Source organism: Aethalodelphis obliquidens, unplaced genomic scaffold, assembly GCF_003676395.1.
Source record: "Aethalodelphis obliquidens isolate GAN/ISIS:26980383/991018 unplaced genomic scaffold, ASM367639v1 scaffold2, whole genome shotgun sequence".
Classification (NCBI taxonomy): domain Eukaryota; kingdom Metazoa; phylum Chordata; class Mammalia; order Artiodactyla; family Delphinidae; genus Aethalodelphis; species Aethalodelphis obliquidens.
Window position 1 is genome coordinate 60,347,470 of NW_020837946.1, and position 15,261 is coordinate 60,362,730.

Genomic DNA, 15,261 nt, shown 5'->3' on the forward strand with positions numbered 1-15,261 from the left:
TCACACAGCTAATATATGCTGCAGTTTTCATGTACACCCAAATATTTTGATTTTAAAGAAAAGACCAACTCCTTTTGTTCTATGATGCTGTCTTAGGGAATCAAATCAAGGCCTTCTCCATGTGTCAAAGTAAATCTAGATGAGACCATTCAACTTTGTAGTGGCTTTTCTTTCTTTTTTTAAAATATTACATAGATATATATCATAGAAATTTAGCATATATCTGAATATATATACATATATATGTTATTTAGGTATAATTAATGTATTAAAAAAACTTAGCTGTCAGCTTAATGAGTTTTAACAATTGTATACATCCATGAAATCACCACTCAAGAGTGAGATAAAGAACATTTCACTCCAGAAAATTAATTCATGCCTCTTTCCAATCAGTCATTCCTCCCCTCCCCCAGGCAGCCACCATACTGATTTCTGTCAACAGTTTTGTTCCTTCTTGGATTTCATATCAACAACTCGCACGAAATGCATTCTTTTATGGTCGGCCTCTTTTGCTTAACAGAGTGTTTTCAAGAGTCATCCTTGTTATTGTGTGGGTATCAGTATTGGGTTTTTTGTTTGTTTTTCATTTTACTATTATTCCATGGTATGAATTAGCTACAATTTGCTTGTCCATTCTTCTATTGATGGACATTTGGGTTGTTTCCAGTTTTTATCTATTATAAATAAGGTTGTTACAAACATTCTTGTACAAATATTTTTGTCAACATATGTTTTCAGTTTTCTTGGGTGACTAAGAGTAGACTAGGGTAGATGTATGTTCAGTTTAAAAGAAACTGCCTGTTGGTTCTTTGAAGTGGGTGGACCATTTTACAGTCTCCTCAGCAGTGTACAAATATTCCAGTTACTCCACATCCTCAACAATGTTTGATATTTTTAGTCTTTTTGTTTTAGTCATTCTGCTTGGTGTGAAGTGATATCTTGCTGTGGTTTTAATTTGCATTTCCCTGATGACTAAAGATATTGAGCATCCTTTCATGTGTTTATTGGCTTTTTACATCTTTTTCAGTGAAGTATCTGTTCCAGTCTTCTGCCTATTTTTATTAGGTTATTCATATTTTGTTATTGATTTGTAGGAGTTCTTTATAAATCATGGATACAGTCCTTTGTCAGGTGTATGTGTTATGAATATTTTTCCCAGGCTGTGACTTGCCTATTAATTATCTTAATAGTCTCTGTGTTGGTTTTATAAAAGAAAAAGATGATATAGAGTTTTTTAGACACATTCATAAACCTAAGTGGGAAAAAATTTAATGTCTTTCTGAGTCAGCAAAGCAGGAAGTTCAAAAGTCTAAAGGGACTGACCTACATGTATTTTCTAATCATCTCTCTGGTTTTTATGTTGTTAAACTTAGCCAGAGCACTTACCTGACTGATCACATTACCTCTTTCAGGGAGTAGATACTTCTGAATGGATAAGTCATAAAACTCAAAATGTATTTATTGCTCAACAAAGGACTGATGTAACCCCATTATGCTGCAGGTGTTTTCAATCTGCGTAGCGCTCTCACCTTAGGTTAGTGCACAAGAACTCTGTGAGGTTGCTGGAATCTCTGTTGTCATATTAGGAAACCAAGGAATGGAAAGGTTATGACCTATCTAAAGTTACAAAGTTAACGACCATATAGGTCAACAGCCTTCCAAACCTGGAATCTTTCTACTCTTCTGTCTTTGGCCTATATGTGCACATGGGCACACACACACACACCCATACCCATGCCCATATAGGTGCAGCAAGAGGTCCACTTGATAGTTGGAGCATTTACTAATCCTGGGAGCCACAATTGGTAGCTAGCCAGCTCCCTAAGCCATGTCTTTCTTGGCAAGCTGAGCTTGCACATCTCTTTAAAGAGCTGTTTGGAAATAGTTTCTCCCACTCCCATCCCCAGGAACCAGTGTGGTCTTAACTTTATGCTTGCATACTTACATGAACACACATACATATGCACACACGTTAAACGTCCATATATATTTATGTTATAGTTGCGTATCATCATGCTTTAACCTGAAATTTTATTTATCTTGGTGTCTATTATTTCAGATCACTAGCTTTAATTGGTTAGATTTTTTTGATGTTCATATATGTGTATGTTGGTAAGCCTTTTAAAAGTTTTGGATCCACAGATAACAAGTGCTAACTAGTTTTTAAAAATTCATTTAAAGTGTATGAATTACCAAGTTTACCATGGGGAAGAATGTGAGAGAGAGGACCTAGTCTGTAAAAAGAGCCATTGTTTCTAAGGCCAGTTCTGTTTCTTATTTGTGGTGCTCGTGGGGGGGTTGTTTTTTGTTTTTGAATAGTTAATACATTCATATGATTCAGAATTTAAGAGATATAACAGCATATGCTTTGCAAATTCTTTCTCCTAGCTATTTATTTCTCCTTCCAGGGGAGCAACCAATGTTTTCATCTCTAAAGCTATTCTGGTTTTGATAAACTTAGGTAAATTTTGATATATTTGTAACCAATGGGTACCTAATACTTTATGTTCTATTTATGTCACTTGGCATGATTTATTACCTAATCTTATTGCCTTATTAAGAGCATATAATTATTTCTACTTAACTGTTTACTTATGGGCATTTAAAATTTTTTTCTGTTTAATTTTATTGCTTTTTAAAATAGCAAACGTTAGCATATTTGTAAAAATACAGGTACTTTTTAAATTGAAAATTATATTTTTATTTCACAATTTAACATTTCTGAAATTCTGTATATTAAGTGATTATATTTACTGTAAGCAGTGTTTTTTCCCTGTGGAAAGCTGTTATTATATTCATGATATCACTTAATAATCAGTAGCATCTTAATATAGAGGAAAAATGATATTTTCCTGGTGTTTGTTTCTCGGAGGGGAAAAAGTTAAGGATGTGATAACATCATAATCCTCATTCTTTGTCACTACATTTCTTATCAGAGTGATTGAATTAATTGCAAATCTTATTCCCCCTGCCCCCTGTTCCCAGTTTAATATGTATGAGAGTGGTTAACCTCAGCGTTTAAAAAAGGACAGTCTTAGGGGCTTCCCTGGTGGCGCAGTGGTTGAGAGTCCGCCTGCCGATGCAGGGGACGCGGGTTCGTGCCCCGGTCCAGGAAGATCCCACATGCCACGGAGCGGCTGGGCCCATGAGCAACGGCCGCTGAGCCTGCGCGTCTGGAGCCTGTGCTCCGCAACGGAGGCCCACACACCACCAAAAAAAAAAAAAAGGACAATCTGTATTTGCCTTGTATGTTTTCCTTCAAGTGTTATAAAATATCCAAAGTTTTAGACAAATTAGATAGCAATCTTTATTACTCAGTGTTTCTGTATTACTGAAGTCAGGTTCAGCTGCTTGCCTCTTGAAAGCCAGTACTTGAGAGGCAAGTGTTGGTTGGAAAAGGAAAGTTTGCTTTAGGAGCCCGGCAGTCTGGGCAGAAGGCGGACTCGTGTCCAAAAACCAACTTCAAAGATTCTGCTCAACCGTGAAAGTTTTTAAAGAGTGAATCATTTGGGGAGGGGGTCAGAGTCTTCCTTATCTTCCACTGTGTACCTTTCTTCTGATTGGTTGGTGGTGAGATAACCAGGCAGTGTTCCAGGAATCCTGTGCTCAACCTGAAGTTACCGTCCTCCACCTGGGTAGGGGCCTTAGTTCCTGCAGAAGAACTCAAAGGTATTTTGTTACGTATATTCCTTGAGGAGGCACCAGGACCCCGCCCCATGGCTGCAGTATTGTTTCTTGATTGCTCCTGCTTTGTTTCTGTGTTCCCTCCCTTCCCTGAAAAGCGACTGTTTGAATCTGCCCTTTGGAACTGAGGGAAGGTCAAGGAGGCTGAATGAAGCCTATTTCCTACAAACTAGAAACGGGGGACCCAGAAAGGATTTTTACCTAGGAGTGCCCCATGGGGTCTTGTTCCATTTCATCTGGAATAATATTTGTCTACATATTCCCAGGTCTATCATAAAGTTCTTAAAAATGATTATTAATTTTTAAAGCATATACAGACTATGAAATTGGTAGAAATTTTCTCCTTCAGTCATAGTAGAGTACATACATAGGTGTGAAACAAACTCACGGTGTGTGCCTTGATCATAGTGTCATTGTTTCATTGTTTACACACTCATTTGTCATGTTTCATATATATATATATATATATATATATGTTTAGTTTTGTGGTTGTTTCCAGTGCGTTGCTGGGACTTAGTATATGTGCTGGGTAACAGATCTTCAAAGCGTGCAGTGGTTAATGTGTTTGTGTGTCCTTCTTTTAGTTGTGTACTGTTCTAATTGAAAGCTTATTACATGTACCCGTGGAAAGAAATTTGAAGAGTTGTTAAAGAAATACAAACCTCAGTACCTGGCAGTTATTTCCAGAAGGGTCTGTGAGAGAGTGAGGAGGAGGGAGCTGTGGCTGGGGGGAGCGCTAGTTGGAGTATTCCTGCTCTGCAGGATGTTATAATTTACTAATGGTTAAAAACATGAAAGAACCTTGTATTTATTTAAACATAACGTCCATGTTTAATGAGTAGCGCCCAGGGGTTGACATCATCTGGTGGTGGCAAATTTGGGGGATTATAATAAAAATTGGTTCTTTTTTTAATTTAATCTGCTTTAGTTTAGAACATAAAGCGCATTTCCCCAAAGATAGCCTTTGCAACAATTATTTAAACAAGAGATTTCAGGGAAGTAGTCAACTTTTTCGATTGGTTTGGTCTTTAATGCTAGCTACGGGGAGCAATTACTTGGATTATCATTTTGACATAATTTTTCACCCAGCAATCCTTTTGAAAGTATTGTTTGCTTCGATTGAAACATTGAAATACTTCCTCCTGCCCGCAGTGCCCTAGATTAAAAGAGAGAGAAACACAGGCAAACCAACATGTAAAATTGGGTCAGTCGTCATTCAGGGGCCTGTGTGCCAGTGGTCTGGATTGTGTAGAGTTGGGAGTCGCAGGAAGTCCACAGGGAGACAGCAAATTGCTGCACCCTCTGTGCTTGGTGGACAAAAAGAGGATTAGGGCCCTGAGGAATCCAAGACAGTAAGCGTCTCACAAAGAGGAAAGGAATCTTGTGTCACTGTTGGCAGTTGTGGATGTTGATAGGAATAAGGGATCAGGATTGGAACAAGAGTATTTAGTTGGTTTATAGCCCCTGGCCAGTTAGGAGAATGGGCTGGGACTTGTTGCTCCCCCTTGGAAAAGGTCTGGGAGGGCTGTGGGTTTTAGAAAAAATGAACGGGAGTGTGGGTGAAGGTAGAGTACTGAGGTGGCATTGAATGTTGCTCGTGAGTATTTTTTGTTTTATAACTTATTTTAATTTTTACTTTTTTTTTTTTTTTTTTGGCGGTACGCGGGCCCCTCACTGTTGTGGCCTCTCCCGTTGCGGAGCACAGGCGCCGGATGCACAGGCTCAGCGGCCATGGCTCACGGGCCCAGCCGCTCTGCGGTATGTGGGATCTTCCCGGACCAGGGCACGAACCCACGTCCCCTGAATCAGCAGGCGGAGTCTCAACCACTGCGCCACCAGGGAAGCCCCATTGTTTTAATTTTTATAAATTTATTTTATTTATTTTTGGCTGTGTTGGGTTTTCATTGCCACGCACGGGCTTCCTCTAGTTGCGGTGAGCACGGGCTGCTCTTCGTTGTGGTGCACAGGCTTCTCATTGCGGTGGTTTCTCTTGTTGCGGAGCACGAGCTTTAGGCGCACGGGCTTTAGTAGTTGTGGCACGCAGGCTCAGTAGTTGTGGCTCGTGGGCTCTAGAGCGCAGGCTCAGTAGTTGTGGCGCACGGGCTCAGTTGCTCCGCGGCATGTAGGATCTTCCTGGACCAGGGCTCGAACCCGTGTCCCCTGCATTGGCAGGTGGATTCTTAACCACTCCGCCACCAGGGTAGCCCCTGCTTGTGAGTTCTATGGGTGTTGTTTGTAGTCCACCCATACCTGTGGAATTAGAATCACCAGTGAGGTACCCGTTTCCTGTTTCACATGTGACATGCTATTACAGTGAAGTTATGATTATATAATGTATTATGATTATACGAATGTGGTTCTGATCATATAATGTAAACAGCTACACTTGAGATGAAGATGTGGAAATGAGATTTTTTTCACTTCATGAATGGAGATGTATATATATATTTTTAAATTTTTATTTATTTTTATATATCCATATGTACACACATACACATAAACACTTTTTTTCTTTCTCACAGAAACCAAAAAAGGAGTTGGTAGCAGTTTTGTTAAACATTTCCCCCCCACCACTAGTTAACAGATTTCAGGTGCAAATACACTTTCATTAGCCAAATTCAAATATCTCTGTCAGTCACCCACCACTAGAGAGTGTGGAGTGTGGCTTTGATTTGCCCCCTCGTTTTCATGGTAACTAGATGTTCCATTTTCCAGCTCTGTCTTTGAACAGTGTTTCTGGTTTGGTCTTGAAATGATACTGCAATTGTCCTTCCAAATTATCTTCTTTTGTGTGGGTGTAGTTGTAGATCTGTCTCAGAGTTTTGTTCAGGATAGTACATTTTAGAATTTGAACTAGAGGAGACTTTCCCCTTTGACTTAAGCCACCTCTGTGGGGCAGAAACACCTCTGTGTTAATTGCTCTGCAATCCAGTGAAGCAGAAGCAGGTGGTTGAGCTAAGGAGAATGCTTGCTAAGAAGAGGAAAGAAACTGTTGTAGATCCGAATTTTAGCTCCAGCATGGTAAAAGATACCAGTCAATCTTCTACCATCTTTTCCCTTTCATTGGCTCTCGTGCTGCCACATCTGGCTTCACTTTTGTTTTCCAAATGAGTTTATTAGTTTTGCCATTTTGCATATGGCTGGGTTAACCCTGGAAAGACTGCTCTGGGAAACACTCTTGACATTTCAAATAGAAACAAAGCTTGAGACAGAGTTTCGGGCCATCCCTGTGAGCCCCTCCAGCATAGGCCAAAGCATCGGACTCTCATTCCCCCGTGAAGAGGGAAGCGTAAAGTGGTACAATGTGGAGGCATCTCCGGATTTTTCTTGCCTGTACTTCCGGTGGGGCTGATTTGGAAATCTGCTCTATCTCTCCTTTCTTGCCTGCAGGCTGGTGGCTCTCAGGTCATCTTTACTAACCCTCTGGAGATAGTCAAGATTCGCCTGCAGGTAGCTGGAGAGATCACCACAGGACCCAGGGTCAGTGCCCTGAATGTGCTCCGCGACCTGGGACTCTTTGGTCTGTATAAGGTGAGTAGATTCCCTTGGGTTATCTCAGTAGAGAAGTTGCAATGTACTCAATAGAAATGTGAAAAAATGTGGAACCAGACTTCTCCCCCGCCAAATGGAAAAGGAATCTTGTCCAGCAGGGTGGTCCCTGGAGTAGAAAATCAAACAAAAAGGAAAAACCAGGACACTTCTATTAGAGGCATTGGGATATACAAACATGCTCTCCTGTTGTCATCTTCAGGCCTTTGTGAAGCTGCCAGCAGGGAGGCCAGCCCTGCAGACCAGCTGGCTGCAGGCTCACAGCCTTTTATTTGATGGTGGGTTTGGGAAGTTTCTTTGGTGTTCTTTTGGGGCTGGTTTAGGACTTCAAAATAGTCTTACGTTTATTTTGAGTCTGAGTTATCTCTATTGTTATCTTCCCAGTAGGAGCTTCTCTTTGTCTTAATAATTTGACCACAGTGAAACAGTAGTAGAGTTTGGTAGGATTCAGGTCTTTAAGAAGTTAAGTGGTGGGATTTGTCAATAATGAATTCCATTTAAAAACACAAAACCAAACCAAACCAGGGTGTACTGTACTTTAGCAAAACGCCAGTCAACAGAGTCCTTCCCCACAGGTGTACTTACTCCCATCATTACACATCAGATGTAATGGAGCAGAAGCTATTATTTTTCTTAAACAAGGAAGAATATTTCTTTCTATTCTTTTGCCTGGTATAAAGGGGGTATACGTAAATTTAGCTTTTATAGACAACTGTGTTTCCACAGCATCTGATTTATTTATAGATCCATCACAGTAGAAATGTGTAAATTGGCTTCTGTAGCTACAAATTGGAAATTAGAAATTCTCTAGATTAGAATCACACAGCTACAAGGCTCTTAGGAGACCAGTAAACCAATGATGCCTATCCTGAGAGAGTTTTGTACATATTCCCTCTCCTCTGCCCCCAGCTTCCATCCTTTTTGGAATTCCCTTTGAGAGCTGATTTGATTAAAGTTGTTTCTCTCTGTATCATCTTTCAGAGAGTCCCAGGAATTTTTTTTTTTTAATGTTTGAGTTTGTCTTTTAAAAACAGAGCCATCGGGGAAACAAGTACCAAAGACGGAGTTTTTGCCTGGCTAGCTAAAGCCTGGGGAGTAGAATAGTGGGGTTGAGGAAGGTGTTCATTGCGACCTCAGTCACTGAGACAAGCTGTACCTGGCTGGATTTCTACTCCCAGGGAAATTTCCTGCTAAAATATTTTGTCTGGGTTTCCCCCGTCCTCTGCTATTTAGGACATGGGGAATGAGGAGGGAAGATTGGTGGTTTCTTTTTCCCCTTCCCTAAAATAGTCACTTTCCTTTTCCACTGCTCCTGTCCATAGCTTCTTACCTGGTACTTCAGGGACTCAAAGCTGAGGTGGGTTGAATTGGTAATTTGTTAGTTTTGGGGGCTGCCTTTGCTGGTTGCTTTGAAATCAAGCTATTAATATTGGGTTTCTAAGTCTGTTCCCACCCACACGCCCTCCCCCTGGCACTCACCAAAGCCAAACAGAACAAGCAGCCTAGAGATTTGAGCATTGAATTTTTATTAACCTTAAAATCTGAATCTATACTGGAAATGCCAGAAAATGCTTAGTTGTCAGAATACCATCATTACCCAGTTAACTAACTCTAGGACTCCTGGGTCCACCAGTGTTTCTCAAACTTTGAGCCGTGTCTCTCTACTTCCCTGTGCCCAGCTGGTTCTCCCATTTCCCTTCCACATCAGTCCCAAAGCTGTTTGAGGGACATCTCAGGCTTGTCACCCTGGATCCCTGGTGGGCATTCACACCTTGTTTACACAACTGTTTCGCACTGTTTCCTCACTGTGTGACAGGGTGCCAAAGCGTGCTTCCTCCGAGACATTCCCTTCTCTGCAATCTATTTTCCTGTTTATGCTCACTGCAAACTACTTCTGGCTGATGAACACGGACACGTGGGAGGTATATATCTCCTTACAGCTGGAGCCATGGCAGGTAACTACAATATTTTTTTTAAACCAAAAGAGTCCCCGCCTCCCCCTACATTCTCTTTAAGAAGTACAGAATCTGTATGTGCTTTCCCCCTTTATTTCTGGAAAGGTTATTGTTTGTATCTGACTTAGTTTAAATATGATCCCTTTTTCTCCTTTGCGAGGTGTGCTGTAATTCTGATGAGAGTTAATTTCATTTGCATAATGTGGATAAACAGCTTAATGCAGCTTAGCAACTTAGAGCCAAATTAGCTCTGCCCATCTCAATTGGGCTTTCATCAGTAACGTGTTCCTTAGCCTCCTCTACCCCTGAAACCTTGGGTGCAGCCAAGCTAAGCATTAAGGTGGAAAAATTCTTCATCAAACCAGTTGCTTTGTTGTACCTCATCCTGACGCACAGGTCTAAGCATGCTCTCACTTTCTAATTCTGTATATTGGAATCAACACGATTTGGCTCAAAATCGAGTTTGCTTCAGGAAGCTGTTCCTGTTCCTTCTGCCATCGTCCTCATCAGACCAAAGTGAGCCGTACTTCCCCAGCACACACCTTGCACTCCGTTGGCGTCTCTTCTCTGTCGCTTAACACTTTTTGTCTTTTATTAATGGTTGTTTGCATAAGTTTTACCCCCTGTACTGGACTGGAAGCTCCTTGAGGGCAGGGGTTTCATTCTGTTCATCCTTGCCTTCCCTACGTGGCCAACATAGTAATAATAGGAGCTCAGTAAATGTTAACGGAACGAATGAAAATCCTCATCTGGTCTAAGATACTGGATTTAAGCACAGAAGAGATTCCATCTGAAAGATGAGCCCAACAAGTGCAGGAAGGTACTAAGACACTTCCTCCTGATCTCATGCTCCAGCCTTCCTCTTGAGCTGTGAGGGAGCTGACTCAGGATAGAAGGGGAGGACCAGGCGTCCTTTGTTGCACCAGCCCTCAGATGTGACAGAAGAAGGAAAGGGCGCATGTGTGCTCCCCGTTACAGCTGGTCAGGGAGAGAAATGGGCAAGGTGAATGAGCACAAACCCAGGGCTGTCCCCAGGTGCTTAGGGTGGCTCTTACCACTTGGCTCCTGGCACTGCTGTGTGGCTCACTGGGCACCTTCTCCTCTGGTTTGCTGGCTAAGCACAGCAGGATAGCCCGAGCACTCCCTGGAGTGTGGTGTGTGGCAGGAGCCCTTGCTTCCAGGGGTGTCGGGTGGGCATGTTACTCTTCTCATCCACAATGATAGGGAATGACTTGTGATGATCAAGAAACTCTCCCAGGGAGCCTTGAGCCCTTATTTGGGACAGTCACTTGCAGGTATAATTTGAAAGCCAGTAAAGCTGCCTGCTCAGTCTTGGCACCGAGTGTTCATCCAGTTCCTTTTGGGTGTTCACCAAAGCCTCCCCATTTCAAGTGTGAGCCAGCAAATCTTCCCCCCAGTCTTTTCTCTCTGCTGTCCAGGCAGCAGCAAAGAACAGTCTTATCATGGACAGGCGTTTTGCCAGTGGTTGACGGAACCAAGTAAACATTTTCATGGAACTGTCAGCACCAGCTTCTTGCCCACAGACATTCGATGTCAGTTTTCAGAATGAGAGATGAATTGTTCTAATTTTTACCTGTAAAGCTTTGCTGGCAGGCACTGAGAACATTCAGAATTCAGAACATTCCAAAGGCGGCAGTTTACCTAGTTCTGTCTGAACAATGTAGAGGGCTCTGCGGGGGGATGTTTGCCTCGTCTCTAACAGAACCCCCCCCCAGAGTCACGGCCCCATCTGCCTAGTGACCATTCCGTGATATTGAGGCCAAATTGAATTTCTTCCCCCTGAGGAAGATTATCTTGCTCCTTTGTTCCCTGTTTTGTTTTATAAATGAAAGGTGTGGTTGTGAAATCCATCTCGTGTGTCCTGCTGCTGCTGAATCTTAACATGGCCCCGGGGAGCTGGGGCACAGGGGACGGATGACAAGGCCTTTTCATGATCAGTTCCCTTACGTTCCTTAACTGCCTGCCTGGCCTCCTCTGCTTCAGTTGTAATGACTTCTGTCATGTAAGCATGTCTGAAACGGGCACAGTCAGCTCTCAAGTTAGCCCCTCAAACGGGTGAGTGGATATATGAGTGTTGATATTCACCTTGCACAGTAAGGTGACAGGAATCAGCAAAAAACACTACAGCTTGGTATCAGATATACTTAGCAGCTCATTAAATTGGCATTATCCTCATTTTTTCTATTATATATGAAAATACTGTATCTTATTTAAGAAAAGAAAGGAGGTAAAATAATTGAAACCTAAAGAACACTTGGGGATTGTCCTAGTAATGTTGCTGCATTTTTTTCCTCTGACAATTCTTCAGGATCATGCAATATAGAGTGATTTTCCTAATTCAGAAAGAAAAAAAAGAGCTTTGCCCTGACCCCATTGAAGCAGCTAATAGGCTTATAGATCCTTTTTCCATTAGCACCCAGGTATCTATTTAAGAAGCTTCTAGTTAAAGCTGCTAATTGTATTGTTAGTTTTAGCAGTATGTCTCTCCTTTGTTAAGGCACTTTGGATGAATTAAATGTGCCTTTCTCCCGAAAGGTGTGCCTGCCGCTTCTCTGGTGACCCCTGCTGATGTCATCAAGACAAGACTGCAGGTGGCCGCCCGCGCTGGCCAAACGACCTACAGTGGTGTCATCGACTGTTTCAGGAAGATACTCCGGGAAGAAGGGCCCTCTGCATTTTGGAAAGGGACCGCAGGTAGGGGCTGGGGCCATGTGGAAAGGCTGGCATTGGGGTCCTGGTCCCATTACTGGCTGTCTTTGCCATAGTCATCCTGCTGTTAACTGCCCCAGTCTTTCTCTTTCAGCTCGAGTGTTTCGATCCTCTCCCCAGTTTGGTGTTACTTTGGTCACCTATGAACTTCTCCAGCGGTGGTTTTACATTGATTTTGGAGGCCTGTAAGTGCAGCTTTTCAACTCCCTTATAAAGAAAGCACCAAAACCCCAAACAGGTCTTTGTTCAGCCTACTAAGGCAGCTTTGGAACAGAAACTGACAGGACAGAGGATCCTGCAGGACCAACACATTTAAAACAGACAGTGGACTTGGGAAGCTTCAGTGTCGGAGGAGTAAGACCTTGGCAGGGTGACATCATACAAGTATTAAGCAGTTACTTGGGGAAAGTTTAGGGAGGCAGCAAATTAAAATGTAACGTGAAGAACTGTCTTCTACGTGTAGGCAGATACTGAGCTTCATGGATTTAGCTCCTTATTTGGATTCTATTATATATGGCCTTTTCTCCAGAAGTAATATAAATTTGTATTAGCTACACTTTTGTAAACTTTCTAAGACTCAGTCAAGCCCTTTCACACCCCCAAGATTTCATTATTCACCATAATTTATTCTTAGATAGGTATAGACATTCTTAGAACTGATTTACTGCAAAAAAAAGAAAAAATTCAAAGAGAGGTTATGCCCATGGACAAAATCACTGGTGACATTTAGGCCAGAAATTGGGCCTTTTGAAGCTTAGTACTTGAAGCTTGTGCTGTGGACAAGAGGAATCACTTGAATTTGCTGGCGAAGGTTTTACCCAAAGGAAGCAATTACCAGCTTTTCAGCAGAAGATCAAATTCTGTATCTGCGTCTTTTCCTCATAAACCTGTGAACCCCTTTCCTGCTCAGAAGCCAAGTAGGGAATTAGCTGTTGAACCAAGAAGTAGAGGGACTTAACACAAAGAAAGTAAGAACAGCAGTCTCACAATTCCAGGCTTTTCTATACTTTTACATCCTGGAAAAGTAAGAATTATATCTATTTCTCTTTAAGTAATTTTAGTAATAACCTTCGTGAGTCTCTTACCTTAAAAGTTAGCTTTTAAAATTATGTCAAAATAAAAGAAAGATGTAAATTTTCTATGATTAATTTATGCTTAGTGTAAAAAAATTGGGAAAACAAAAAGAGAAAAGAGAAAATCATCCGTATTCCTACTTCCCAGAGTGGTGATAGTTGAGTGTATTTTTTCTGGTCTCTTTTCTGTGGATCTATATATGTATATGAAATTGAAGCCATTTCTCTTAATCAAATATGTGAATATGTTGCTTTCAGAGTAGCTATAAATAATGACTAATGCAGCATAAATAACAAGGAACTCACTGGACAGACACTCTTCTTTGAGGCATGTGGGTCAGATTGAAAGTGTTCAGTATTTTCCATCTTTATCAGTCTCGAGCCCACTAACCATTGGCTTTCCCTATCAACAGCAAACCCTCTGGCTCAGAACCAACACCTAAGTCACGCATCGCAGACCTTCCTCCTGCCAATCCCGACCACATCGGCGGATACAGACTCGCCACAGCCACTTTTGCTGGCATCGAAAACAAGTTTGGCCTTTATCTCCCCAAATTTAAACCTCCTAGTGTTGCTGTGGCCCAGCCAAAGGTGGCGGCGGCAGCTCAGTGATGAGACAACCATCGAGTGCGGCAAAATGGCGCCCTAGAGAGAGAGGCCTAGGAGAGCAGCCCCGTAACGCATCCAGTCAGCTGCATGGTGCTGACTGAGCTGAGGGGTCAAACTATTCTTTCTATATGACATATACATATATTTGTTTATAAACTAATCATTTGCCCAGGAAAAAAAAAATACAACGCAGTTTGAATCTTTAGTTTTATGTGTTGAAACGTTTTCTAAGCCTTGGCATGAGTTACTGTCCTAGACTGCTTCGCACAGCTTGCACTTACAGTGACTGTACATATTGTACATCTTTGTACAGAGACATCTTGGCACCTCATCCCGACAAATCACATTTATAGAATGTAATGCAGTTCTGAGTGGCTTGAAATGTACAGAATGTTTTGAAAGCGCTTTATTAAGAATTACACGAAAATAAATGTATTAAAATTAAATTCATTCTCTTATTGGTGACTTACGGAAATAAAGCATTCAGTATTGGATGTATTTAATTCCTAGCTTGTTTTCCCTTCTGGAATAAAAAGGTATTTGCTGATAAGAGGCATAATGAGACAAAGTGCTGAGACCATTGAAGAAGAGACCCTTTGGAACAGATGCATGCCAGTGGATGCCGGAGGACCAGGTCAATGACTTGTGTGTGTACTGATAGGTTTCTATTTATATTTCACGTATGTATAGATTCTCCTCTGTTCATCAATCAAAAGGCATTTCCTAGACAGCTCCTCTCCTGCCAGTGTGCATATGGAAACAGGGATGTCTCCAGCATTACTGGCTTCGTTTTGCCTTCCTCTGACACAGCAAGGCAAGGGCCTAGCTTTCAAAAGAGTAAAGAATACTTTGGCAATTTTCCTTCATATGGATATGATTCCAATCAAAAATAAAATGCACACCAAAATGTATGCATGGAGTTGGATTTTCCTTCATAAAGGTACCGATAGTACTTTTTATTTTGATTCACTACCGATTCCCAATAACTAATGATCAGGTTTCCCTCTTTCCCACTTTTATAGGAAATCATTTGATTTGGAAAGGGCTGTGGTGGAGTGAGAGGAGTGCAGAAGAAAGAGAAAAGCTGTATCTCATAATTTGGTGGGGTCTAGGCTCTTCATTATGAATCCAAATACAAACTTATTCCAAAAGTCACTCACCAAGGGTGTGATTGCTAATTTAGATCTAAACATGCATCTTGACAGCCACATCAACACTTTGCTCTGGTTGTGATTTGATGTATAGCATCAGAATTTATTTACTTTAGCAAAGTGCTTTGGGAAAACATTATTGCTATTGCCAGTGAGCCGGCATATGAGAATGTATGCAAATATTTTCAAGGGGTGAGCCTGGAGCTGGACCAAGTCACTTAATATCCTACACGTGGTTCATCAACTGATGGCTGACAGCCCTGTAGCACACTATAGGCTCTCTCGAGGCCCTCCAGGAACAAAAGAATTCGCTTCGAAAGCAAGTTATTTCCAAATGTATTCAGCTGTTCTCATTGGAATGGAATAAATAGCAATACAGTTGTTTTGCTATTACCACCGGTTAAAAGTAAGCAAGTAGTCCACAGATATGTTCTTGCAAAAGTTTCAGGACAAAAAAAAAAAAAAAAAAATATATATATATATATATAGAGAGAGAGAGAGAGAGAGAGA

General features: G+C 41.5%; 1 protein-coding gene across 2 annotated transcripts in view; it reads left to right on the plus strand.

Annotated features, from left to right (window-relative positions):
- Window positions 1-14,511, plus strand: part of SLC25A12 (solute carrier family 25 member 12) — a 91,377-nt gene extending 76,866 nt beyond the window's left edge. The window contains exons 14-18 of one of the 2 annotated variants that reach the window (XM_027128293.1): window positions 7,075-7,215; window positions 9,050-9,188; window positions 11,745-11,903; window positions 12,013-12,103; window positions 13,405-14,511. In XM_027128293.1, coding sequence (XP_026984094.1) covers window positions 7,075-7,215; window positions 9,050-9,188; window positions 11,745-11,903; window positions 12,013-12,103; window positions 13,405-13,603 — 729 coding nt within the window. In that variant the 3' untranslated portion in view covers window positions 13,604-14,511. The remainder of the gene's footprint in view (window positions 1-7,074; window positions 7,216-9,049; window positions 9,189-11,744; window positions 11,904-12,012; window positions 12,104-13,404) is intronic. The other variant, XM_027128304.1, reaches the window with a different exon arrangement.
- The last annotated feature ends 750 nt before the right edge of the window (window positions 14,512-15,261 follow it).